Raw genomic sequence first — 23,978 nt, 5'->3', positions numbered from 1 at the left:
CTTCTGTGCAGACTTTACTCTGTAACACATCCCTAATTGGTCGTCTGTTTTAAAAAAATAAGTTTTTAAGTAACTTAAGGGGAGGATCATCTGCTTCAAAGAGAAGACATTATTGGCCGAAGATGACCGAATCCAGTTTGATGTGTCCGTAATGCAAAACGGCAGCTGTTGGTTTAAAACCGGAGAGATAAATTTGCATTTTCAGATCGCTGTTCACCCTGGAGATTTTTGGTGGAATAAGGTCAGTAAAACATTCGGCATCGATGTGGGTCATCTGCAGTCGGTCCTGGATCAGGGGGAACAACGTGAATTGGATGCCTTATTGTGAAGACAAACATGCCTTTTATAGTCTGCAGGGATCAGTTTTTTTTTAAAATTCTCAGAGATTAAGAAATTGGGGTTAAACTGAGCTTCCTGGTCCCCAGATAAGCCATTGCCTCTAATCATTTCTGGGTCAGTGAGGTGATTCTGATGCCAGCAGTCGTCCATTGAGGGATGGCATTTTCTAAACTGGGCAACTTTAATTTTCACTTTGCTGCATTGCCAGATCTGATGTGAGCTTTCGTTTTTTTTTTTTTTTTAGTTTGCACGCGCCTTCCAGCTCAACCTCCTTTTGCTTTCTTCTGGTTTAAAATGAGACGTTGGCCAGCATTTCATCATATTCTCATCGTCTGAACCGGGCCTCAGACGGAGCCTCCTCCCTTGCCCTGATGGGTATCAGGGGAGGCTGATGTAATGGGGTTTTTTTTTGTGGGGACTGCCGCTGCACAGAGTGGGTGTCTTGCATTTGTTCCTCTCTGCTGGTGAAGGCGTTGACTTCATGTCTGCGTTTCAGAGGCCAGCAAGCTGGTGATGTCATATGTGGCGGCGGTGTGTGGGAAGGGCCAGGAGGTGAACAAGGTCAAGGAGCAGCTGCTGCAGTCCAACCCCGTTCTGGAGGGTGAGTTCACACTTGGGGAGTTAGTGGGCTAACAGGTCTGCAGAAAAATAGTTGGTGATGGAAAAATGGTGTCAGGTAAGATTAGCCGTTATTGCAATACATTTTTTTTTTCCCCCCTGAATACTGGCTCTGCAGGACACCCATACTTGTGTGCAACACGCACATACGTACGATTATGCCGCTCAGACCTGGCTGCCTTTTTAACTGCAGGCAGCGGACAAGAAATGCTCATGCATGGTGAAGCTCCAAGGTTGAGCTGCACATCTGCAAGAGTTTAACTCCTGCCCATCTAATTACCCCAGCAGCAAACGGGGAACCGTTCCCAGCGCCGACCTGCAGCACTTTTTGATTTATTTCAATGTTCTCGGGTTCCTTTACCTGCAGGATTGTCGTTGGTCATGTCTTAAATGTGATATTTGTCACAAAAGGTTGCGCATGTTCCAAAACTGGAATGTTCTGATTACAGAAGAGTATTGTTTTGAGTTGTTTGTTTGGGAGATGGGTCACATCTTGAAGCACTTTGACGACATGGAGGTTGAGTTCTTCCTTTTGCTTTCATCCACTCCATTAAATGGCTTCATCAGAGCAAATGCCTTTGACAGCCGGCCGTGGCGGAACACAATGTCACGAGTTATTAGACCGGTTAAAAGTTCAGAAAACTCTTTGTGCTTTTCCATCTTATTCGTCCTTCATTAATCTGATAAGTGTTAATGATCCAAATCAGCAAAAATATGACACAACGAGAACATAGGCCGAACCAAAATCCAGTTTTCTTAAAAAAAGAAATGATTGAGGTGAAAAGGTTTGGATCTGATTGGCCACTTAAGGTGGAATGGAGATAATTGACTTTTCTTATCGATTGCAAAGCTGAGTTCAGGTTCTCCAACCACACCCAGACTTCATTAGCTCGACCTGTAACTGCAGAAATCTGGCTAAGTAAATCGGCTTGATGATGCCAGAGGAGAACTGGAGATGAGGAACAGATAAGAATCAGTCTGTTTCAGAATAAAAGACTTGTATAACTCCACAGCTCAGGACTCTTCCAAACATACAAATGTTTGGAAAGTCTTGAGTTGGGGAATCCTTCCTTCTAAGGCTTTTGAATGATTTTGAATAAAGACCCACTGCGATGAAAATGCTTTTTTTAGCATGTTCTTGTGGCATTTTTCACATGATGGACAGATATGAAGAAAATGAGCTCAAAATTGTGTTTCCTGCTATTTCTTTATTCAAATCGTAAAGCAGGAACATACGGGAAAAAAAGCATTAAAAAAAAATATTGTGACGTAGAACAAACTCGAGGCAGGACACAAACCTATTGCTACATTCCACAACTGAAGGGAAAGGGGGGCGGGGCTGCTGCTCTGCAGAAACTGTCCTCGAAAACGACTTTTTACATTTTTTTATGATTTCATTTTGGCTAAAAAACCCGAGATAATCATATTTAAAAGACCACTGGGAACGCTCCTAAAATAGATCAAAAGTTGATTGGAGTGGAACTTTTAACATGAATGAATCCAGTTATCCTTGGAAAATGTTCCTCCTTCCGTTTATCAGAAGAAAATCCTCCCTGCATCAGGGAATGAGCGCAGAAGCACGCCCTGCCAAACTTCAATGAAGTTTTTCTTCTGATTCAAGATTGGTCTTAAATTTCAAAAGCTATCAGTTGTTTGACCTTCAAACAGTGATTCATAGCCGCATTTTGCTTCACATGTTCTTCATGTTTTTGTTTTATTTTTAGCTTTTGGAAATGCCAAAACTGTACGAAACGACAACTCTTCAAGATTTGTGAGTATCTGAAGCTGCTGCTTCTTTTCAGCCACTCTGTTGAATATAATCTTATCCTTTTTATTCTGCTCTGCTCATGTTCTTGACCTTCCTATGCATCACGAGTGCTGTTATTTTCTTAATGATCTGTGATGTGGAGACGCTCGGCAGCAGCTTTGCGTGGCGCTCAGAAATGACAGCTGCTGGTCAGAGCAGAGCTCTTCAGCTGTAAACACGTTTGACCCTCACAATGACTTTGGCTCCTCTTGAGCTTCTTTGTAGACGTTTGCACAGACCTGTATTTCAGGTAACTGCTCTCTATTGTGCATTTGTCCTTTTTGTTGTGCGTCCTTGCACCACCTTCTGTGTAATTAAATGTGGTTGTTTTTTTTTTGTTTTTTTTTAATGTGCTGTTCTCAGACTGGCACTTCTTCACTAACTCCTCTGCTGCATAAATGACTTTTGATAAACAACATATTCTTGGGTCAAATTTGGCACGTATAGTTTCTTTTCTTTTAAGTATTAAATTTGTTTTGGTAATAGGTGTCAAAAGTTTAAAAAATAATAATAAAATATAGGAAGTGGATTGACTCTGCTGCTCATATTTGCCACAGAAATGGCATCTTTAAGATGATTCAGCGCCTCTTCCGTATATGTAAACAGGAAACCAGACGAGTTATTTCCAGGCGGGGGTGTTATGAGGGGGGGTTGCTTCTGCCTTTTTGTTTGTCCCAGAGGGATTCACCGCACTCCCAGCTTGTTGTAGTTTACTCCCAATATGATGGCATGAAATGAAGCCGACTTTTCCAGCACAAAGAGCTGTTTAGTAGCAAATTACAGCAAACAAAACGCTTCATTCAGCAGAAAGTCTGCTTTCGTTTGCTCCGGTCCCACGGCACATGAGCGTTCTGTCCTAAAAGTTCTACCAGTACTTGATTCTGAACTTCTATTTTTTTGATCTGCTGACATCGATGGTTCCAGACCTGATCTGGAGCCTAAACACATGCAGGTGTTTACAATAGGAAGTATATTAAAAGCTCACTTCCCTTCCCACGTTTAGTATTCCGTGGGATCAGCCTCTGTGCAGAACCCTCCAGCATCCTCACCAGAACCCGGTTGATCTGGGCTCAACCCGAACATGGTTCTAAAGACGACTGCGGCTGGACACGAGGCCGTTTTTAAGATCAGGAATTTTTATTTTTCTCGCAAAAAGAACTAAAGTCGTTTTTAACTTTGTGCAGAAATCCCAGCTTATTTATAAATGCACAATCCATGCCTGTTTTTAGGGATTTAAAAAAAAAAACCTTCAGGCTGGCTACCTGTTCAGGGAGGAGCCATTTTCACCCAACATCAACCGAGTTGGCTTCAAGAACCCAGTGACCCCAAAAGGGATTCAGCAGGTTCTATGGATGGATGGATGGAAACAAATGTCACTAACTGATGCTTTCTGACTCTCCAGGGAAAGTACATGGACATTGAGTTTGATTTCAAGGGAGATCCTCTGGGTGGAGTCATCAGCAACTGTGAGTAACGATAAAATAAATGTTGGCTGCAAAATGAAAAACTGCATTTTGCATCTGTTCATCTTAAGTAAATTGGGGGGGGGGGGTTGAAAGTAAAACTTGCAGTGTTCCAAATGGCATCCAACCATCATAGTCCAGAAGACATCCTGACTCAGGAATGTTCTTATTAATTAGTGGATCCAGACTCTGGTTTTTTCATAAAACCAAACCCTGAAACTCCTGTGATTCACTATCTGATCAGAAACAGTTACAGCCTTCTTTACTTTTTCTTCTTTATCCTTTTGTTTTTAACATTTCCTTGTGGACTATGTCTCATATTGATGTATAAAGAAAATTAAGATTACAATTGCATTTTTGAGTATTTCTTAATTTAAATAATAAAATCAGGAGCAGACGCAAAAACGCCATTTGAAAAAGCTTGTAGACGTGATGTAGGACATCCGACGACGAGCCACAAGCTCCGCTCCATTCCGATGCAGACAAATGGATTCTTGTAGGTCTTTTTCTTCGTCTAAGCTGGAAGCTGGATCTAAACTGTACGGCTGGATGTCTCTGATATTGATTACCGTTTTTGTTGCAGCACTAATATTGGGTTGGGGGTGCGAGGGGCTGATGGAATGAAGGGATGATGGACAGTGAGGGAAGGATCACTCCGCCACAACCGTCCTGCACACAATTCGGAGGCAGATTTTTAATGTCCTAGAAAACGACTGTTTTTTAGATTCTGGCTAAAAAACATATAATCATCATTAGAAAACTACTGGGAACACTAAAAAAATAAAAAGATTGTAGTGGGACTTTAAAGCTGAACACAAATGGGTTCAGGTCAGAAGAAAATGGGAAAGGGATCAAATTCAGGCCTGAAGGCCGATATTTCCCAACATCGTCATTTTAAAAGGAGAAACCCTTTGAGCTCTACATACCCACGCACCATGTGCGTTTTGAATGTTTTGGGTCAAAGCTGCAGAAACTCTTCCCGTTGAGACTTTAGTGTGATTGTCTCCTCTTCAGATCTGCTGGAGAAGTCTCGTGTGGTTAAACAGCCCAGAGGAGAAAGGAACTTCCACGTCTTTTACCAGCTCTTGTCGGGAGCTTCTGACGAGACACTCAGTAAGTAGCAGAGACGAATCAAAGAAGCCGTCTTATTGGATGATTTAACCATGTGGTATTATGGATCGAAGTGAAGGAGGCACATTGAATTAATTTAACCGAACCGCCCCATGCTCGTCTTGTTTAACACTTCCTGGTTGAATCAGGTTCGTCTCATCGCTACAACAATGGATCAAATTTAAAAGTTCCGTTGGGTGAAGCCGAACTCTCGATTGCTGCTTCGCCTGAGCCGTGGGGAAAGAGTTGAACCATTGTGCCTGTGGTTGTCCAACAGAATTGTGGGTAAAGTCGTCCTCCAGTGGAGCTGCAGCTGCAGGAACACATGGCTGAAGCATTAATGACTCAATCTTCCTGCCCAGCAAACGCGGCAGAGAACAAAGTCTGGCAATAAAACCTGCTCTGCAGACCGAAGGCATTGTTTAATGTCCTGAGCTCGGACGGACAATGAAATGGTCATCGACCTCGTGGAGGGGGGGGCACATCAAAGGTGTTGTGCTGAGCTTTACTTAATGCAGCCTCCAATGAAACCTGACACATGCAGCCACTGGAGGAACAGATTTTTCTGCCTTGAAGTTTGCAGTTTGCGCTTCCACAAAAGTTCCTGTTTGCTCCTGAAATGGTTTGGTGACTGGTTTTTGTTGGGTCTAGTCTTCATGCTCCGGCGTCTCTAAAGCAGGATGGGCGCATGTGTTTTTTTTTATGAATAGTAATTCAATAGAGCAGGAGTGGAGCTTGTTTGCTAAGCAAACCAGTTAAATTGGTCACCGCGTGGTTTGTGTCTCACAGAGAAGCTGAAACTGGACCGGGACGTCAGCAAGTACAATTACCTGTGCTTGGACTCCGCCTCCGTCAGTGGTGTGGATGACGCAGCCAACTTCAGGACCGTCAGAGTGAGTACAGAGGGAGTTTAAACCCTCTGAGCTGAGCTTTGCATCACACTGCGTCAATGATTTGTGTACAAAGAGCAGATTTAAGTTTGATTTACAGTTTTCTTTTTTTTGGAGGGGGGGGGGACCTTCAACGAGGTTCCCTCCCAGCTATTATGAAAGCGGCTGAACTCTGAACTGAGCCTCCTCTTGAATGTGAGCGCGGACGCTTGCGTGAAAATATTCACACATGAGCACTTAACAGTGTTTAGCAGAGGTTCTGAGGGGAAATCCAGTGCAGGAAAGGCCAGCTGCTTCCTTGTTTTCAAACGTTTGTGTGTGAATGTGCAGCGTCCTGTAAGACGGGGACACTTGAGATATTCTCTCACAGCTGTGTGAGCCCGGCTTGTTCGGCTCAGGGCTTCTGTACTCTATTTCCTGCTTCTGGTCAAAGCTTCCTCATGCAGCTTTGTCCCAACAGGGAAATGCAGGAGAACAGGGAATTTAAATGATTTCTTTTAACATTTGGTTTGAAGTATTAAAGCGCAGTTTTAGTTCATTAGTAATAAAAAAAGGACTCTTTTGAGTTCTTTATAAAGTTGGCCGACTTCAGTTTCATAAAAGGCCCGGTGCTTGCGACCATTGCCGTTTTCCCCTTTTCAAACTGTTAATATTTACATATTTCATGATTTCTTTGTTTGTGTTTATCCCTGCGTGCAGAATGCCATGCAAATCGTGGGCTTCATGGAGGACGAGGTGCAGTCGGTGCTGCAGTTGGTGGCCGCCGTGCTGAAGCTCGGCAACATCGAGTTCAAGCCGGAGTCTCGCTCCAACGGCCTGGACGAGAGCCGCGTCAAAGACAAAAACGGTGAGTGGTTCCGCCGTAGGAGGCGGAGCTCATGACCCGAACCCCGCTCGTGTCCTGCAATGATTAGAGAATGACATAAGCTGATAATGTGATTGGGATTACGTAACGTGTTGCACCTTAAATACTCTGACAGTTCAGGTTTCCTTTTTCAGAACCACATCAGCTTCTCCGCTCATTTGTGTTCTGGGTGTCCCGCCAATGTTTTCGTGCACAGGATGCATGAAGTCATTACCCCCCCACAGCTGTCTTTTAGGCAAATGTCTTTCCATATTTTCATCAGTGACATCATTTTTAATCAAAGGTCCCAGACTCCAGGCCTCAACTGGGCCGACATCCAACTGGTTTTTCAGAACCCCTGCTGATGATTACCCGCATCAGGTCGCGTTTAGCCAATGAGAAACCTCAATGGCAGGTTAATTGGAAAACTGTAGGACACTGGCTCTTGAGACCTGTGCCGATGCAGCGTTCCCTTGTTTATTGCAGGGGTTTGCATTCTAAAAATAACCCACCATAGATGACATCCCCAAAGTAGAATTACAGATGTTTTAAGGATCCACACAACACACATTCTACACCTTTGCCTGACACATTTTCACACTTTTCTTTCAAGTTTTAACAGTTCAAAGCTCTGTAGGGAAAAACAAGTCCACAAAATGGTGAAACTGCAAAAGGTGAACCATGATAGAAATAGACCTCTGTCACTGTAACCTAGAAAGTTTGAAGAACTGGATGTTTCCCCACACGTTCAAGATTTTTTTCTAACTTTGATTGTCTTCACAGATTTGAAGGAGATGTGTGAGCTGCTGGGAATTGAACAGTCAGTGCTGGAGAGAGCCTTCAGCTACCGTACAGTGGAGGCGAAGTCAGAGAAGGTGTCCACCACCCTAAATGTGGCCCAGGTCAGCAGTTTTTCTCTACCTTTAAATGTGGATTGCTGACTTTGGTTCAGGTCAGATCTACATAGAAACGTCTCCATTACTAACATCGACCCCGATGTGTTCTCTAAGGTTTGCTGGAACTGGATTTAAACCCAGACACTCAAGACCCCCAAATAAATCCAGAACATGCTGACTCGGCATTTTCTTGTGGTATTTTTCTCCTGATTAAGGATAAATGTAAAGAAAATTAAGATTAAAGTTGGATTTCTGTGTATTTTTAAATTCAAATCAGTGTAAATCGGCATCAGACGGGGTTTGAAAAAGAGGGAATTTGTGATGTAGAAAATACGCTGGGGGGGCACAAGCTTCCTGGTCCATTCTAATGCATCCACTTGTTGATGAGGAGTAATGTTAGGTTGGGGGTGTGAGGGGATATAAGCTCTTGGGGGTGCGGGTAAACGGATGGGTCTGTTTTGGGTGATAGGAAGTGGGGGTGGGATTGCTACACGTCAACAGTCCCGCCCAAAATCCAGAGGTGAATTTCTGATAAACTCCTGCCGCTCTGCAGAAAGTATGTCCTAGAGAATGACGCAGGTTTTTGGATTTTGGCCACAAACTGTGATTTTTAATTAAGACGACTGGGACCTCTGAAAATAGACTTTAACAGATTGAATTTATTTTTGGTGCGTTTTCTCTCATAGGCAAAGATCATAACTTTTATAAATATAAACACATTTGCTTTCTAAATTTCAACTAATTTCTGGTGAAAATATTTTTCAGGCCTACTACGCCCGAGACGCCCTCGCCAAAAACCTCTACAGTCGCCTTTTCAGCTGGCTGGTCACCAGGATCAATGGAAGCATAAAAGTAGGACCTTTTTCTGCAGTCTTTTCCCATTTCTCTCCTTTTTTCCTCCATCACGTCTCCATCATGGTGCTTTTTAAAATGCCTTCTTTCTTGCAGGCACAAGCGAAGACTCGCCACAAGGTGATGGGGGTTCTGGACATCTACGGCTTTGAGATATTTGAGGTAGGCGACACGGCGGGTCAAACCGGCCCCTTCGTTGCGGAGCCTCAAAGACAGAATTGGAGCAGCGAAACACTATTTTGGCCTCGGGCGATTGGCTGGTGTGCTCTGGCACCTGTGCCGAGTTTCAAACTCAGCGCTGATAAAAACCTCTGAGATCCAATTAGTTCCGCTCGCTTGCTTCCAGGGTGACATGGTTTCTGTGGTGAATTTCACCACCGAAAAATAACCCAGATACGCGGCGCTCGGAGCATGGGAAGCTCCAAACATTTTCTTTATTTCAAAGCTGCCGTCGAGGCTGGAGTGCGCTGGTGTAACACATTCCCAGCATCGCTGCTTGATGCCTTCGGTTTGCATATGTTCATGTCTCTTTCACATCCCTGCGTCTTCATTCCACTCACTCTCAAGTCCTTCCTCTCCTCTCACTTGTGTTGTCTGGATCACCAGGAAGGAGTAAGTAACACCTGCTTCTGTTTGCTGTGCCGACAAGCATGCTGTGATCCTTTCAGGCTTAATTCAGCTCCTCGTTAAACACTGCTCCGTGCTCCCGGTGTGCAGCGCAGCCGCTCGGCGGAAAGAATGCTAGAGAAACGTTTGCATCACTTGATTAACTGCACAGACGGAAGGTTAACCGGTAAATTGGCACATCTGGCTTTGAGAAGATGCTTTCTTCCAAAGAGATGGTTGAGTGTTGGACTGTTTTAGATTATATTTCAACAGCTGGAAGAAGCTTCCTGATCTAAACTAGGGAAGTTTTTGGTTTGACCCAAAAGCAGCAGCTTTCACTCATCGGGGTGAAAACGTCAGTCCAAACCGGTTAAAAACATGACTGTTTTTTCAGGAGGCTCGCCAAAAGATCCAGTTTCTGACTCCTTCAGAACCGCCAGTCATAATCATGATTTAAAAAGGACTGGGAACGCTTTGAAAATGGATCTCAAGATGATTGGAGGGGGAATTTCCAGAACTTTTTACCTCCTTTATTAATCTTTAAAAGTAGACTTTGCCTTTTGAAACTTTATTTAAGCAATGGAACCAAGTATAACCATTTAAGAAATCAGTCTCTTATATCCTAACAGTTTCAGCTTTTATAAAACACAGCTAGACGGACGTCTGTTTTTGTTGTTGCTGTGGCGAGTGCTGCCACTGAGGAGCAGCTATTAAACCCTATTTGCTTCTGTGTGTCTTGAGGTGAAGATGACCCGTTGTTTTCTTGATGAAAGGAAGTGGAGTTAAAAAGAAACAAAAAAAGTCCCACTTCCTGGTCATTAAAGAGCGGTCTTCTTCACCCTGAACTTTATACACTAAACCTGCTTTAATATCCTAAACTGTGTCGAAAACGTTTGTGTTAAACTAACCCGTCGTAGAGCTTTTTTGCCCTCAGGCATGACTAACTGCTCGCTGGTCCTGATCGACCACGGGGATGATTGGGTGATACGGGAGATAAGGCTGTTGAATATTCAACCCATCTTGATTGTTTTGGATAAGGAACGAAGAAAACGAAGGAATTGATTTATTTGATGCCACAGATTTAAAAAATAAATAAAGAGAAACATTTTTATTTTTATTTTTATTTTTTTTTGCAGTTAATTTCAGCTTCCAAAACTCAAATATTCAGACACAATAAGCAGCTGATTAGAAGATTAGACAAAGGTCAGAAATCGTTTTTCTACGGCTGCGTGGGACACTTCTTCTGTTATCCTGTTGAGTCTCATAAGTTTGTATTTTATGACTGTAAAGGTTAAGCCGCAGAGCAAACAAACATAAAAGTTGTATTTTGACACTTTTAGTGTTGCAAACTGGTTTGAATCCGCCTCTGAAGTTAATTTCCTCTCTCCTCCTGCAGGACAACAGCTTTGAGCAGTTCATCATCAACTACTGCAACGAGAAGCTGCAGCAGATTTTCATCGAGTTGACGCTGCGGGAGGAGCAGGAGGAGTACATCCGAGAGGTGGGTTCAGGAATTGTTCTGCTCCAGACTCGGAAGTTCTTCTGCCGGACCTTAAGGTCCAGCGGGAAGCTTTGGTGCTGCTCATCTCTGTCAATGGATGATCCAACATAATGTTTTCTGAGCTGGGTCACATCTCTCAACTCATCATTTCAATTAAACCAAACCTTCTTCAGCCCCCCCCCCCCCCCCCCCCCCCCGCATCATTCCCTCCTATGAAGAAACAAAGGGCGAATGGGCGGGACCCAGGAGTAGGCCCCTCCCTCTGGAGGCTCTGTTTGTTTTCAAAGCTCCATACGAGTTCAGCAGCGGTGACCCACACACCCCCTTCCTACAGATGCCACGACCAATAATATCCCCCCCCCCCCCCCCCTGGCTTCAGTCCAGTTGACTGCATGGGAAAATACCACAGCACTGCAGAAAGGAGGAGGAGGAAGAACAGCCAATCGGAAACATGGCCTGTTGGCCCTTCAGATTAGGCCACACCCCCTCTCCAGTTCTCTTCCCAAAATGTCCAACTGCATGACTGACGTCACTTCTCCTTCATAAAATTGCTAGTGGTTGAGGAACTGTTAGAAAATGGCATATTTGGGGTTGAAGGTAGCCCCTCCTGCTCTGTAGAAAAGACGTCACTGAAAAGCTGCTGGAATGAAACCTCGTTTTTTTTTTTTGATATAAATTTAAACATTATGGGACAGGTCAACATTCTTTTTATTTTTTTGTGTGTGTAAGTTTTCAATTAGAAAACGTAATCATTTTCTTCTTTCCACAATTTTTTTAAATCAAAATACTCCACAAATGTGTAGTTACCACACTGCATTTTACTTCCAAATACTTTCAGCGTGTTAAAATGCAAATTTTTACCTTAATATTTGCTTTTAACCAAAGTTTTTGTACCTTTTTCACGTGTGAACTGTGCTTGCAGGGCATCGAGTGGACCAACATCGAGTACTTCAACAATGCTGTCATCTGTGACCTCATGGAGAACGTGAGTGGACCTGAGATCAAGTCTTTAGAAGACGATGGCTGAATGAAAAAACATTTGTTTCTGATATTACCACCAGAACCAAAACGGCATCTTGGCCATGTTGGATGAGGAGTGCCTGCGACCCGGGACCGTCACCGATGAGACCTTTTTGGACAAACTGAACACGATCTGTGCAGAACATCAGCACTTTGAGAGTCGCCTCAGCAAGAATTCAAAGTTCCTGACTGACCACAGCCTTCCACACAACTGCTTCCGCATTCAGCACTACGCTGGCAAGGTACTGCAGGGACCTCCATGCAGAAATACCTCCACTGGAGGGACTTAAGCTGATCAAATTAAAAAAGTGATGGTGTGTGCGATGGTCAGTGTTTTTGTATTTTACCCTCTTTGTGCCAAGGTGCTGTACCGGGTAGAAGGCTTCGTTGACAAGAACAACGACCTGCTGTACCGGGACTTGTCACAGGCCATGTACAAGGCCAACCACAACCTCATCAAACAGCTGTTCCCTGAAGGTAGTCCAGCCAAAATCAACCTAAAGAGACCCCCCACTGCTGGATTTCAGTTCAAAGCATCTGTTGGCACACTGATGAGGAACCTGCAGACCAAGAACCCAAACTACATCCGGTAAGGCCCTGATGAATCCCGTTGAAAAAGGACCATTGTGGCCTCAAATGGCTCCGCTCGAGCCAGCTGAGGTGGCTTCGGCATCTGGTTTTGGATGTCTCCCCGGGAGGTGTTTTGGGCAGGTCCCACTGGACAGACTCCGGGGAAGACTCGGGACACACTTAAGACTACATGTCTCGGTTGTCTTGGGAACACCTCGGGGTCCCCCCAGATTAGCTGGAGATGGTGGCCAGGGAGAGGGAAATCTGGGCATCTTTGCTTAGACTGCTGCACCCACGACCCGGTCCCGAATGAGCCGAAAAAGATGGATGCACGGTGGCCTGTGTTCATCCAGCCATACTCATTAATTACTGATTCTATTTTTTTTTTTTTCCCTCCTCCCACTTAGTTTTTCCCAACATTCTTTAGTACTGAGATCGGAAGCAACAACAAAATGAAGTTGGTTGCAAAGAACTGGTGAAGAGATGAATAAAAAGACAAATGTTCCCCAAACCAATACGCTCTAAACACAGTTAAACTAACAAAGGCTTTGCTTTAACAGTTACAGTGGAAGTGTGACTAAACTTAAAGTCCCACTCCCATCATCGTTTGATCTATTTTCAAAGCGTTCCCTATTTTTAGCCAAAATCAGTGAAACCTGTCGTTTTCTAGGACATAGTTTTTGGAGAGTGGCAGAAGTTTGTGAGAATTTAGCCTCCGAGTTGTAGGCGGCACAGTTGATGCAGAGCAACCCCGCCCCCCCTTCCCTTCCCCATTGCAGAGAGCTGGAAGCAGGGAGCTTGTAGCCCACCCAGCGTCACAAATATGCCCTTTTTCAAACGCCATCATTTGTCCGCTCTTGGTTTAGGACTAAAATACTTTCTTTTTTTTTCATGCCATAATCCACCATAGTTGAACATAAACACTCACCTTTGGCACGAATAGTATGCATGATGGAATAAAATGCTTTACATATGTGTGTTTGTATACATAAGTGTGTGCGTGGAGCTAACCCTAACCCTAACCCATCTCACTCTCTCCTTTTCACCATCTAGTCCAGCAGGAGATGCATGCAAACAGTTAATTTTAGATTGAATTTAGCTTTAAATACAGAAGAGGTTTATACAAATATAGACCTCGTGTTTCAGAAGATTTACAACCCCCTATTGTCACAGTAACATCTGTCCAACTCAAGACAACAACAGCTTTTATCCATTTGCTCGGCTGCTGGTCAAGACGAGTGTAAAAAAAAATAAAAAGGAAAAAAACATTTTTATCAGAGTGCCTTTTTAGTTGGTGAGAGATGCTCCTTAACTTGACATCCATCTTTTGTCTTTTACTGTTTGGAAGTGCAGAAGTGTTGGGGATAACACTGTATTTTTTCTTCTTCTCAGGTGTATCAAGCCCAACGATAAGAAGGCCTCCCACATCTTCACGGAGTCCCTGGTGTGCCATCAGGTGCGTTACTTGGGCCTCATGGAGAATGTCCGTGTGCGGAGAGCGGGCTACGCCTTCCGTCAGGCCTACGAGCCCTGCCTGGAGCGCTACAAGATGCTCTGCAAGAAGACCTGGCCGCACTGGAAAGGACCTGCCAGGTGATTGATGGGGACAATGGAGGAGGGGGGGTTCACAAAACACACCTTTGGCTTTACTCTGAGGAGGCAAGTGATGCATGGGTGTTTCAAAATGCTCTTTAGCTGGGGCGCTAGGGCTGCTCTCTATGGGGAGAGCCTGACCTGAACAAATGGACCGTTAAGTGCAGCAGTGTGCTCCCGGGTGAGTCTGAGGGGGGAGGAAGGTAGGGTTGGAAAAGGGCTTAATGGGAATATCCCAGGAAAACTGGTCCTGTTTCACTGTTTGACAGAAATTAACTCACTGAAGAGGACATGTTGAGACATTTTGGGCTTATCTGTAGCCTCCATACGGCAGCAGCCAGACTGCCGGTTTCGCCCTCTGCACCGCCCAAATCTCTGATTCCGATCTTCATATCTTCCATCTCTGAGAGCGTTTCATGTGTTTGTGCTTTTTCTCAAAACTCTTCATCCGCTTGGCAGCTCTCTGTTGTGGTGTTCCCTCTTTTTGTTCTGGTGTCGCGTGAACTTTGGGTGACCATCTTGGATTCTCCTGAACCCCCACAGGCAAGGAGTGGAGGTGCTGATGGCTGACCTGAAGGTTCCCGCAGAGGAGTACTCCTACGGCCGCTCCAAGATCTTCATCAGGAACCCAAGAACGGTACAGTCCCGTATTTGTGTTTGGATGAACCCAGAGCGGGATCTGCGATCTTACACGTTTGGGCATCTGTGGCCATATTTTCACATCATAATGTTTGTAAAGCAGGGCGGGCTGCACTTGCAGCCCTCCTGTTTCAGCAATTAGCATCCAGCCCCCCCTCCCCAAACACATGGTTCCACTTAACACTGCAACATGGGAAAGGAGTTCCTCCGGAGGCTCCTGTACTGTTGGAGCGAGCCGCATTGGAACAGGCTTCTGCTGGAATAACATGATCTCACGCTGGGATTTTTCTGTTGTTTTTCCTCTCTAATTGCTGCCTTTATCTGATTAACTTATCATTCTCACATCTGCAGCTGCAGAGTCCCGCATGCTGAATTTATGAACCAGATTTTTAGTCCAGATATCTCCTGTGATCATCTAGATCGGATCGAAGCTAATCCTAAAGTTTCTTTAAACATTTCACCAGCGCTTATCGCCTAACCTGATCTTTAAACTAATGTTTGCAGAAGATTTATCGTGAAGATGAACACATTCTACAGGTTCACAGCAGAATCAAAAACTTTCCAGGTCTGATAAGGATGAGTTATTCTCTGCAGTCTTCTACACTTTTTATAATGTAGAAACAGGACTTCAATATTTTTAGTTTTTTCCAAAGTTGATTTTTGTTGGGTGTTTTTTGTGTGCATTTTTTTTTTTAAGGAACATGATTCAATTGTACGGAGCCCCTAAAGGGCCATTGAAGAAAAATTTGAAGCAAAAAACTAAAACTGGTTAGCACCAGTTAGTTTTTCTTCTTCTTTTTTTTACTTCAATTTTTTTTTCACCAGTTACTAACAGCCATTAGTACAAATAACAAATGGCTTTAGTTTGTCGTAAGAATCCAAATCCCAAATATAATTTGGACCTTTTTTTGAAACGAACTACATGACTAAAACTCGTCTAAGGTGACGTTCAAAGACGATGTAATTGTGACGGTAAGCAAGCAAAGCTGCGATCTCTTTGTAGACAAAGTCAAAAAGCAAAGTAAACTCAATAAGATCATGTAATGCCGTTTCCAGGTAACTTGGGAACATTTCTCTGTGCGCAAATTACCTAGGAACAGGTTACTTTTTTATTTTATTTTGTTTACTTCAATTTTTTTTCCCTTGTAGCTTTTCTTCCTGGAGGAGAGAAGGAGGCAGTGTTTACAGGACCTAGCCGCCCTCATTCAGAAGATCTACCGGGGTTGGAAGTGCCGCAGACAGTTCCTACTGATGAAGAAGAGCCAGGTGGTGGTGGCGGCGTGGTACCGTCGATATGCGGTGAGAGCAGCCTCTTATTTCACAGAAAAACCCAAATCTATCACTTGTCTAAGGTTAAATAAGGAAGAACGTTTGTTTGACAGCAAGAAAAGAAGTACAAGAAGATCAAACGTGCCACCACGGTGATGCAGTCCTACGCTCGAGGCTGGCAGGTGGGCAGAATTCCCTCCTACACGAACACCAGGAAACTATCGCCGGCTCAATGAGAACTCTTCCTTTTTTTTTTTTTTTTTAGGCTCGCAAGCTCCTGAGACAGCTGAAGCACCAAAAGAGGTGTGAGGAGGCGGCAACCACCATCGCTGCTTACTGGCACGGCACACAGGTAAAGTAATCTGTGAGAATCTGGCCGTACGCGGCGCTCCCGCTCTGCAAACATTCTGCGCTTTCAGCCCTCTGTGACGGGGATGCTGCCATTTCCCTGCTGCTTTTTCTGGAGTTTGCACAACATCCACTTCTGTTTCCTCCCTACTTTTTTCCTAACTTTCCCTTCTACGCACCATCAACCCAAACGCTGCTACCCCCCCTCCCCACCACCACCAGGCTCGGATGGAGCTGAGGCGTCTAAAAGAAGAAGTGCGGAATAAACACGCCGTGACAGTAATTTGGGCGTACTGGCAGGGAACCAAGGTATTTCCACCCAGCTGGAGTGTGTTGCTGTCCCGTCCCAGCGGCGTTGTCACTGCTCACCATGTTTCCCTCCGTTACGATACAAAACCACCTTCCATCCGGGCGCCATTACACTCTGTTGCTCATCGAACTCCTTCATGCCTCATTAATCAAGTCATCACTCATGTCAGACTTCACAAAATGTCATCTGATCAGGTTTTGATATTTAAAACACGACTCTTTAACTTGCAATAATAGAAGAAATGAAAACAAAGTGCAAAAGCTGTGAAGTGCAAAGAATTTTTGCTTAAAAACCGGAGTTCAATTGTGGATGGAGCATTAAAAAACGAGGGAATAAAAGATAAAAAATACCGGCAAATATCTTGGAAGCACTTTGTTGCTACCATTCGGATGCAGTAAGTGTGGAGTAATTCATTAGAAAAATGCCATAGCTGAGAGCTCTCTGTTTACATGCTCTCCTGCTAGCTTACAGCCCCTCACACCCCCAATGCCAGCTCAGACAAGGAAAACCCAGACAAACATGGACACGTTGTCTACAAGTGGATGGATCAGAATAGAGTGGAGTAGGGAGCTAGTGAGTTGCCATAGTAACTTCTACATCACTGCTGCAGGCTTTTTTTTTTTTCATTGCTCACAACAATTTGAATAAAGAAATGCCGGTACTCAAATGTAATTTTAAGGTTAAAGTTCTTTGTATGTACTTATCATCAGAAATGGGTCTTTAAGTTTTAAAAGTTGCACCTGAAGGATTCAGACTTTTGGAACAATAAAGGAATCAGATGTTGGTTTGGGGCACCAAGTTTAGAAAACATTCCATGGTGTCGAGCATGGCAGGGGGTGAGTGATGATATGGGCCTGTTTTATCTTCCCCTTTAATCTAAAAAGAATCAAAGGTAAAGATGAATCTATAACAGAAAATCTGTAATGATGTACTACCAACCTAAATGGAGAAAATGAAACAAAATGACAGCATGAGCTCGACATTGAACAGCTATTTTTGCAGATTGCTTTTGCACTTTGGCTTCATGGTAAATCTTGACGCTGATCATTAGTTTCCACGTGAAACATTGGGAATGGTGTACAAATGTTTTCCTTGGTGTGAACTTTGTGCTCAGCAAACATGACAGCCTTTTATTGTGCTGCAGTTTCACTGAGATCCAGATAAGGTTGGCTTTCCCTTCTCCCAGCTGAGTGACCATAAAAACCCGCGTGCCCATCCTTCACTTTACAGAACCTTGTTGTCTTGCTGTTTTTGTTCATATCTTTGCAAAATGAATTTTGAAGTGACCCCCTCCCTCGACGACCCTCCTTCTCATTAGGCCCGGACAGAGCTGCGTCAGCTGAAGGAGGAGGCGAGGAATAAACATGCTGTGTCGGTCATTTGGGCCGGCTGGCAGGGCACCAAGGTATTTGGGAAGCCTGTTGACGTGACCCCACCCCTCTGACTTGCCGCCTCCCTCAACATCCACCCCCTCCCATTCCATAAAAGTTCATTGACACATCAGACCATTCATTCCAAATTGTCTTGAGTAATTTTTGGGTTTAGTCTTGTTCCCTCATAACTTGTAGGGAGGGTTTCAGCTTCTCGTGCCCGCTCGGCCTCCAGCATGCTGCCTGCTCCTCCTGCATGGCTTCCTCTGTGAAGCTGGTGCATGTCGCATCCTAGTTCTTAGTCCTTCTTAGGAAACTGAAATGCTTTTGAGTTCCTCTGCTGCCTGGTTGCGACTCTTGCTCGCCGCGCTCCATCGAAACTCCCCGACGGCATCGTCACCCCACACGCCTGTTTTCATGCCTGGAGGCTGGACAAGTTCCAGTGGACACCCGGGGCTCGTGCGCAGCGTGTGCTCATATCATCGACCCTTCTCCGTCCACCGCCTCATTTTGTTGCCGCTCTTTCTTTCCGCCCACCCCGAACAGGCTCGCAGGGAGCTCAGGAGACTGAAGGAGGAGGCCAGGCGTAAGCATGCGGTTGCTGTCATTTGGGCCTACTGGCAGGGACTGAAGGTACCGAGCGGTCCCATGGGTGTAGCCGTTGTTGTAAAGCGTTCCTCCACTCCACTAACCCCGCTTGACGTCCTTGTTTTTGCTTTTGTCTAAGGAAGCCTGTCTCTGCCAACTGTTGCATCTAGACTCCATCCCACGTTCTAGCATCACTGTGCAGTTTTGACCAGATGCAGCCGCGTCGAGGTCCAGAAAACAGTTTATCAATCAGATTATTTCTAGTTTTAAGAGCTTTTTAATGTGTTTTGTGACCTGGGGCAATAAACCTTCAAAAGGCCAGTTCAATAAAACAATTTGGTGCTTTCAAAGTCAGGAAGTTCAAAGGTTCTTGATCTTTATCGATAGTTTTATGCATAGTTGAGTCACAGCGAAACTGGACGAGTCTTGAAAATGAATCAGCTTGAAGTTTGCAGACCCTGAGCCTTCTAGAGTAGGGCTGCTGCATTCCTGGTCCTTAAGATCTACCACCCTGCCTGTTTTCCAGCTCTCCCTGCAATGCTTGCTGCTGAATACCTGGACCAGGTGTGTTCATTCAATCAGAAGGTGGAGACACCTGACTGAGCTAATAAACAGCTAGCAGAGCTTAGAGATCTGGAAAACGGGCAGGGTGGTGGATCTCGAGGACCAGGAATGAAGGAGCCCTGTAGAGCAAGTACCGTCCCAAGAAAAGCAACTCGCAGCAGCTAGAGAACAGATATAATACCAAAGTGGAACCGTCCTTGCAGATGTCTGGTATATCTGGAGAGGGAAAATAACAGGCCTTTCACCTGAGCTGGAAAGCCGGTCGTCTTGGAGGACCTTCATTCGGTCAGAAGAGGCTACAAACAATTGAAAGAAAATCATTAAGCCATGTTAAACTAAGATGTAGTACAAAGAAAGAGATAATTTTCTTCAGTCAAGGGAAGTTGTATTGGTATTTTAGCAGGTTTGTGAGAAGCTTTAACCTCTTAAACCGCATGTTTATTGCAGCATAACTTCCCAGAAACCCAAAGGAGTGTTTGTTTGTTTTTTTACAATAATGTGCTTTTATTTTAAAGTGGCTGATGTGGCAGAGACGGTCTTTGTCTGTCTAATATTTCTTTTGTCTGCTTTTCTCCAACTAACCTCCACGGTTCGTCTGGACTATTTGTTTTTGTTTCCCCCATCACCTGTGTCCAGGTCTTCCACTTCACTGACTGTTAATCCTCTTCATCATGGTAATTGAGCACATTGGGATTGTCGTTAATGGAGGTTCTCCTAACGATAATCACCTTTTTCAGTGATGAGGTCCATCAGAACTGTTGTTGGGATTAAACCCAGTGGGTGGAGTTTACTGTGAGTTTGTGACTAACCTGACGTCTTCTGTGACCCGTGTTCTTCGTTCTGTCTGAGCGGTTCTCTTCGCCGTTTTCCTCGTTCTCCGCTCCACATCATGGTGAGGTGAAGAGGTGATTGATGGCTTTCTTTGCTCAACCAGGTCCGCAGGGAGTACAGGAAGTTCTTCAGGGCGAACGCAGGCAAGAAGATCTACAACTTCACAGTCCAGAGAATAGTAAGCAGGATTGTTTTTTTTGTTTTTTTACGGGTTCTGGGAACGGCGACGCAGAGACATGAAGCTAAATTTGTGGGTGTTTGTGTCTAGATTCAGAAGTACTTCCTCAACCTGAGGAAAAACCTGCCCTCCATGTCTCCCATTGATAAGAGCTGGCCAACCAGACCCTACTCCTTCCTAGACGGCGTCCACACAGAGCTCCGGAGGATCTTCCACCTTTGGAGGGTTCGTCCGTCAGGCGTCATTTATCGTTAATATACCCCGCTGTTGGACGGGAATGCAAAATCTATTTTTATTAGAGTTAAAAAAGTTACTTTTTTTTTTTTTTATTAGTTTGTGAAATGCTCAAATACAGTGAAGTTTGTTCACTTTTTTTTTTTGCCTTTGTGATGTTTTAGTGCAAGAAATACAGGAGCCAGTTCACAGAGGAGAAGAAGGCCGTGTACGAAGAGAAGCTGGAGGCGAGCAAGCTCTTCAAAGACAGAAAGGCTCTGTATCCAAGCAGGTATGAGAAATGCGTCTCCATGTAAGCCTTCAGGTTTAATGGACGGCATCAATGACGGCTTTGAGCAGCCAGCGAATGGAGGGGCAGATGCTAAGCTTTACAACATGCGCCTCCAAATGTCTGACGGTCTTCTCTGTTCAGCGTGAGCCAATCCTTCAAAGGAGATTACCTGGAGATCAACAAGAACCCCAAGTATCAGAAACTGCACAGCGCCGTGGATGAGAAGGTTCTGCTGGCCGACACCATCAGCAAGATCAACAGGGCTAACGGAAAGGTGGGAGGGGTCAACCTACTGGTTTTGAGTCTGTGGGGGACAGGATGTCTTGATTTTGGTAATTAGTGTTGTAGCGAGTATTCCAAACACTCGAACATTAGCGATCTGTTTCAGAAAAGTCGAGTACAGATGTCTGAGATCACTGAAAGTGATTTTTATAAGTATAGTAGAGTACAGGGGTCCTTTGCCATATCACAGTTCACATGTTGCAGTCTTTGTTTTTGTTTTTTTTGGTTTTTCTGTGCAATTTTCCATACTTTATTTTACGTTTTAATTTTAACAGCGCACTGTGTTCTGCATCAATATTTGTGTTGGTTGTTGATCTGACGTCTCATCGATTTACCCAAGTTTTCCATCGTGATCAGATCTTTTTCATTCTTTCATCCTGGACTTAATTATCCATTAAGGTTTGAACTTTGAGAGTTTATAGAGAAAAGTATGACTAGTTCATTAATCTACTGGAAGTGTAGTCGGCTAACTTTGAAGATGGGAAAACAGTTGAGAATTTTCTTGGTTTGTTATGAACAGATCCATAACAGCAGAGATGTTTTTCTTTACTCCTGAAGTTAACCAGGAACTGAAATAAAAACTCAGTCTAAAGTGATTAAAAAACCGCTTCTTTTTGAGCAGAATCTTATTTTTAAGCCTGAATGGAAACATTTTTATGAAAGCATCTGTTTCCATTTGCAGGGTACACCTCGTATTTTCCTCCTGACGAAGAAGAGCGTCGTCCTGGCTGACCAGAAAACGGGTCAGGTGAAGGCCAGCGTCCCTCTGCTGGACCTCGCCAGCGTGTCGGTCAGCAAGCAGAGCGACGGATTCTTTGCTCTCAAACTCAAGGAGGTGACTCTTTTTTTATTTATTTACGTATATTTTGTGGTCGTTCATTTAAAAAAGGTACTGAGGATTGAGAAATTTCACAAGAATATCTGTCAAATTAACCTTTAAAACTAGAGGGAAAGTGACAAGATTTGCTGATTTGTTTTTCATTAAAAATCGAATCCATTTGGTAGAAATTGTGAATTTGCCTCCTATTCTTTAGTTAATGCGATGCATCTATGATGGTTTTCTGTAGGGCTCAGCCTCGGCTGTGAAAGGCGATTTCCTCCTGAGCAGCGAGCGCCTGATCGAAATCATCACCAAACTTTACCGCCTCAGCGCCGCCAACGCGGAGCGGGTGCCGCTCAGCGTGGACATCTCAGACGAGTACGAGCCGTCACAGCCGGATCTTTGCTCCTGGCGCCGCTTCCTTCTCTCATTCTGATAATTTTTTCTTCGTGGCAGGTTCCTGGTCCAGTTCAAAACTGACAAGGTGTGCGTGAAATTCATCCAGGGGAGCCCCAGGAACGGCAACAGCGCGTCCTGCAAGCGCAAAAACAACCGCCTGCTGGAGGTGTCCGTGCCATCAACGCCGTAGCTCCAGCTCGCCACCCTCAAACATCACCTCGGAGCGCTCAACGTGCACTTCTGTCCTGGTCTCCTCCAGATTTCAGATTTTTTTTTTTTTTTTAATCTACAGCTGAAATGATTTGGGGTTTTTTGGCAAAGAAAGCCCCGGTGCGGGTTGCGTGCCACAAATCAAGAGCTGCAGCTGCTGAATCAGAATTTTGCTTTAGTTTCCGTTGATTGTCCTGGCCGTACGAGCTGCAGCCCAAACTGCTCGCCATTCTTCTGCTTTTAAGCTGCTCCTGCACGGCGGCGTAAAACTGAGAGGAACTGCAGGCAGGGTTTGGGCGCAGCCGGTCGGGCCGCTGCACCCGCTTTCACATTTCTAAGAAAAAGAGGATGACCAGAAAAAAAGTTTGATTGTATTTTTTTTTCCTCTTGAATGAAAGCACAGAAGGTGGTTGAGTCATTTCTATTTTTGTCTGTTTGCATCCATGATGTGCCGTTGAATGCGTTTGTGCATCCGGTCGGTTCCAACGCAGCCAAAAGAACCTGGATTGTGCTTTATTGCATTTGTGATGGACGCCATCGTAACACTAGAAGGGTTGAAAGCTCCTGATGATTCAGACCCCAAAACTCTCTCTGTGCCACAAAGCAAAATCGTATTTTTGTGTGCAATATGTTTTTGGCCCTTCTTTCTGGAGAACGATGGCGAGGAAACCAAAGGAGTCCCCGTGCCAGAAGCCGTGTAAATAAGCTGTCGCCGTGACTTGGACAAAGGGTTGCTCAGTACCCTAACTTTAATCGCTGTTTGTAAAATTTCTCCTTTTGCTTCCACAGTTTTGGGTTCTTGTAGTGACCTCTGACCTGATTCATAGTGGGGGGGTTAAACCAAGCACACCTACGCAGTAAATCCCTGATGTATTCTGAGAAAAGTTGGAAAAGAAAAGCAGGTACTTCAGAAATAGGCAAACTCTACAAGAATCAAAGGCGTCGGAGGGCTGACTTGTGCGGTTTCTTCTGGTGCTTGGACCTGGTGACATCATCATCAGGTGCTTTTGAATGTCATGCGTGACCATGGGGAGGTGGAAAGGGGAGGGGGGGTTGCTCTGCTTTCTTCCCCATCCTTTCTTCTTTTGTCCCATATCTGCAGATGTGTGCCTGATGCCAACCTGCGCTATTAGAAAGAAAAATGTTTTAGTAGAACTCTGTGTAACATTTGCTAGTATTGCATTTTTTTTAAATTAAATGGAAATAAATAAACGAATAAATAATGTAAACGTTGGTGTCGGGCTCTTTTGTGGCGGAACGGGAAGCTGCAGGATCGAGCATCAGTCCTGCTCAGCCTCACATTCCTTCAACTGTCCATTACTGCTGTTTGTCAGCATTGGGGGGCTGTGTTTGGACTCCCCTGTGGGGGGGGGGCTAATCGCCTTGAGGCAGGACGGCCGAGCCTGAAAGTCACGCAGCTGGCCAGATGTTTTCCATCACATCGGGGGGGAGCTGTCCAGGGGTTAAATTCCGTGGCTTTGGGAGAGCTGCCGGCAGCAGGTCTCCCGGGAGCAGCCCCCTGATGGAACTGGGGTAAAAATAGACCTTTTTGGGCT

General features: G+C 44.7%; 1 protein-coding gene across 9 annotated transcripts in view; it reads left to right on the top strand.

Annotated features, from left to right (window-relative positions):
- Positions 1 to 23,655, top strand: part of myo1b (myosin IB) — a 48,914-nt gene extending 25,259 nt beyond the window's left edge. Inside the window, exons 5-33 of one of the 9 annotated variants that reach the window (XM_023950921.1) lie at positions 836 to 940; positions 2,682 to 2,728; positions 4,167 to 4,230; positions 5,242 to 5,340; positions 6,127 to 6,230; positions 6,927 to 7,074; positions 7,855 to 7,973; positions 8,733 to 8,819; positions 8,916 to 8,981; positions 9,426 to 9,431; positions 10,822 to 10,926; positions 11,849 to 11,911; positions 11,988 to 12,188; positions 12,309 to 12,535; positions 13,909 to 14,109; positions 14,653 to 14,746; positions 15,898 to 16,047; positions 16,131 to 16,199; positions 16,283 to 16,369; positions 16,588 to 16,674; positions 17,994 to 18,080; positions 18,592 to 18,678; positions 20,132 to 20,206; positions 20,297 to 20,431; positions 20,605 to 20,711; positions 20,853 to 20,985; positions 21,676 to 21,828; positions 22,061 to 22,191; positions 22,270 to 23,655. In XM_023950921.1, the coding sequence (XP_023806689.1) occupies positions 836 to 940; positions 2,682 to 2,728; positions 4,167 to 4,230; positions 5,242 to 5,340; positions 6,127 to 6,230; positions 6,927 to 7,074; positions 7,855 to 7,973; positions 8,733 to 8,819; positions 8,916 to 8,981; positions 9,426 to 9,431; positions 10,822 to 10,926; positions 11,849 to 11,911; positions 11,988 to 12,188; positions 12,309 to 12,535; positions 13,909 to 14,109; positions 14,653 to 14,746; positions 15,898 to 16,047; positions 16,131 to 16,199; positions 16,283 to 16,369; positions 16,588 to 16,674; positions 17,994 to 18,080; positions 18,592 to 18,678; positions 20,132 to 20,206; positions 20,297 to 20,431; positions 20,605 to 20,711; positions 20,853 to 20,985; positions 21,676 to 21,828; positions 22,061 to 22,191; positions 22,270 to 22,402 (3,170 nt within the window). In that variant the 3' untranslated portion in view covers positions 22,403 to 23,655. The remainder of the gene's footprint in view (positions 1 to 835; positions 941 to 2,681; positions 2,729 to 4,166; positions 4,231 to 5,241; positions 5,341 to 6,126; positions 6,231 to 6,926; positions 7,075 to 7,854; positions 7,974 to 8,732; positions 8,820 to 8,915; positions 8,982 to 9,425; positions 9,432 to 10,821; positions 10,927 to 11,848; positions 11,912 to 11,987; positions 12,189 to 12,308; positions 12,536 to 13,908; positions 14,110 to 14,652; positions 14,747 to 15,897; positions 16,048 to 16,130; positions 16,200 to 16,282; positions 16,370 to 16,587; positions 16,675 to 17,993; positions 18,081 to 18,591; positions 18,679 to 20,131; positions 20,207 to 20,296; positions 20,432 to 20,604; positions 20,712 to 20,852; positions 20,986 to 21,675; positions 21,829 to 22,060; positions 22,192 to 22,269) is intronic. The other 8 variants (XM_023950922.1, XM_023950923.1, XM_023950924.1 and 5 more) reach the window with 8 other exon arrangements.
- Positions 23,656 to 23,978: the final 323 nt, after the last annotated feature.

Source organism: Oryzias latipes, chromosome 21, assembly GCF_002234675.1.
Source record: "Oryzias latipes chromosome 21, ASM223467v1".
NCBI classification, from domain to species: Eukaryota; Metazoa; Chordata; class Actinopteri; order Beloniformes; family Adrianichthyidae; genus Oryzias; species Oryzias latipes.
The sequence above is the reverse complement of the archived record's forward strand: the minus strand, read 5'-3'. Positions and strand labels throughout refer to the sequence as shown.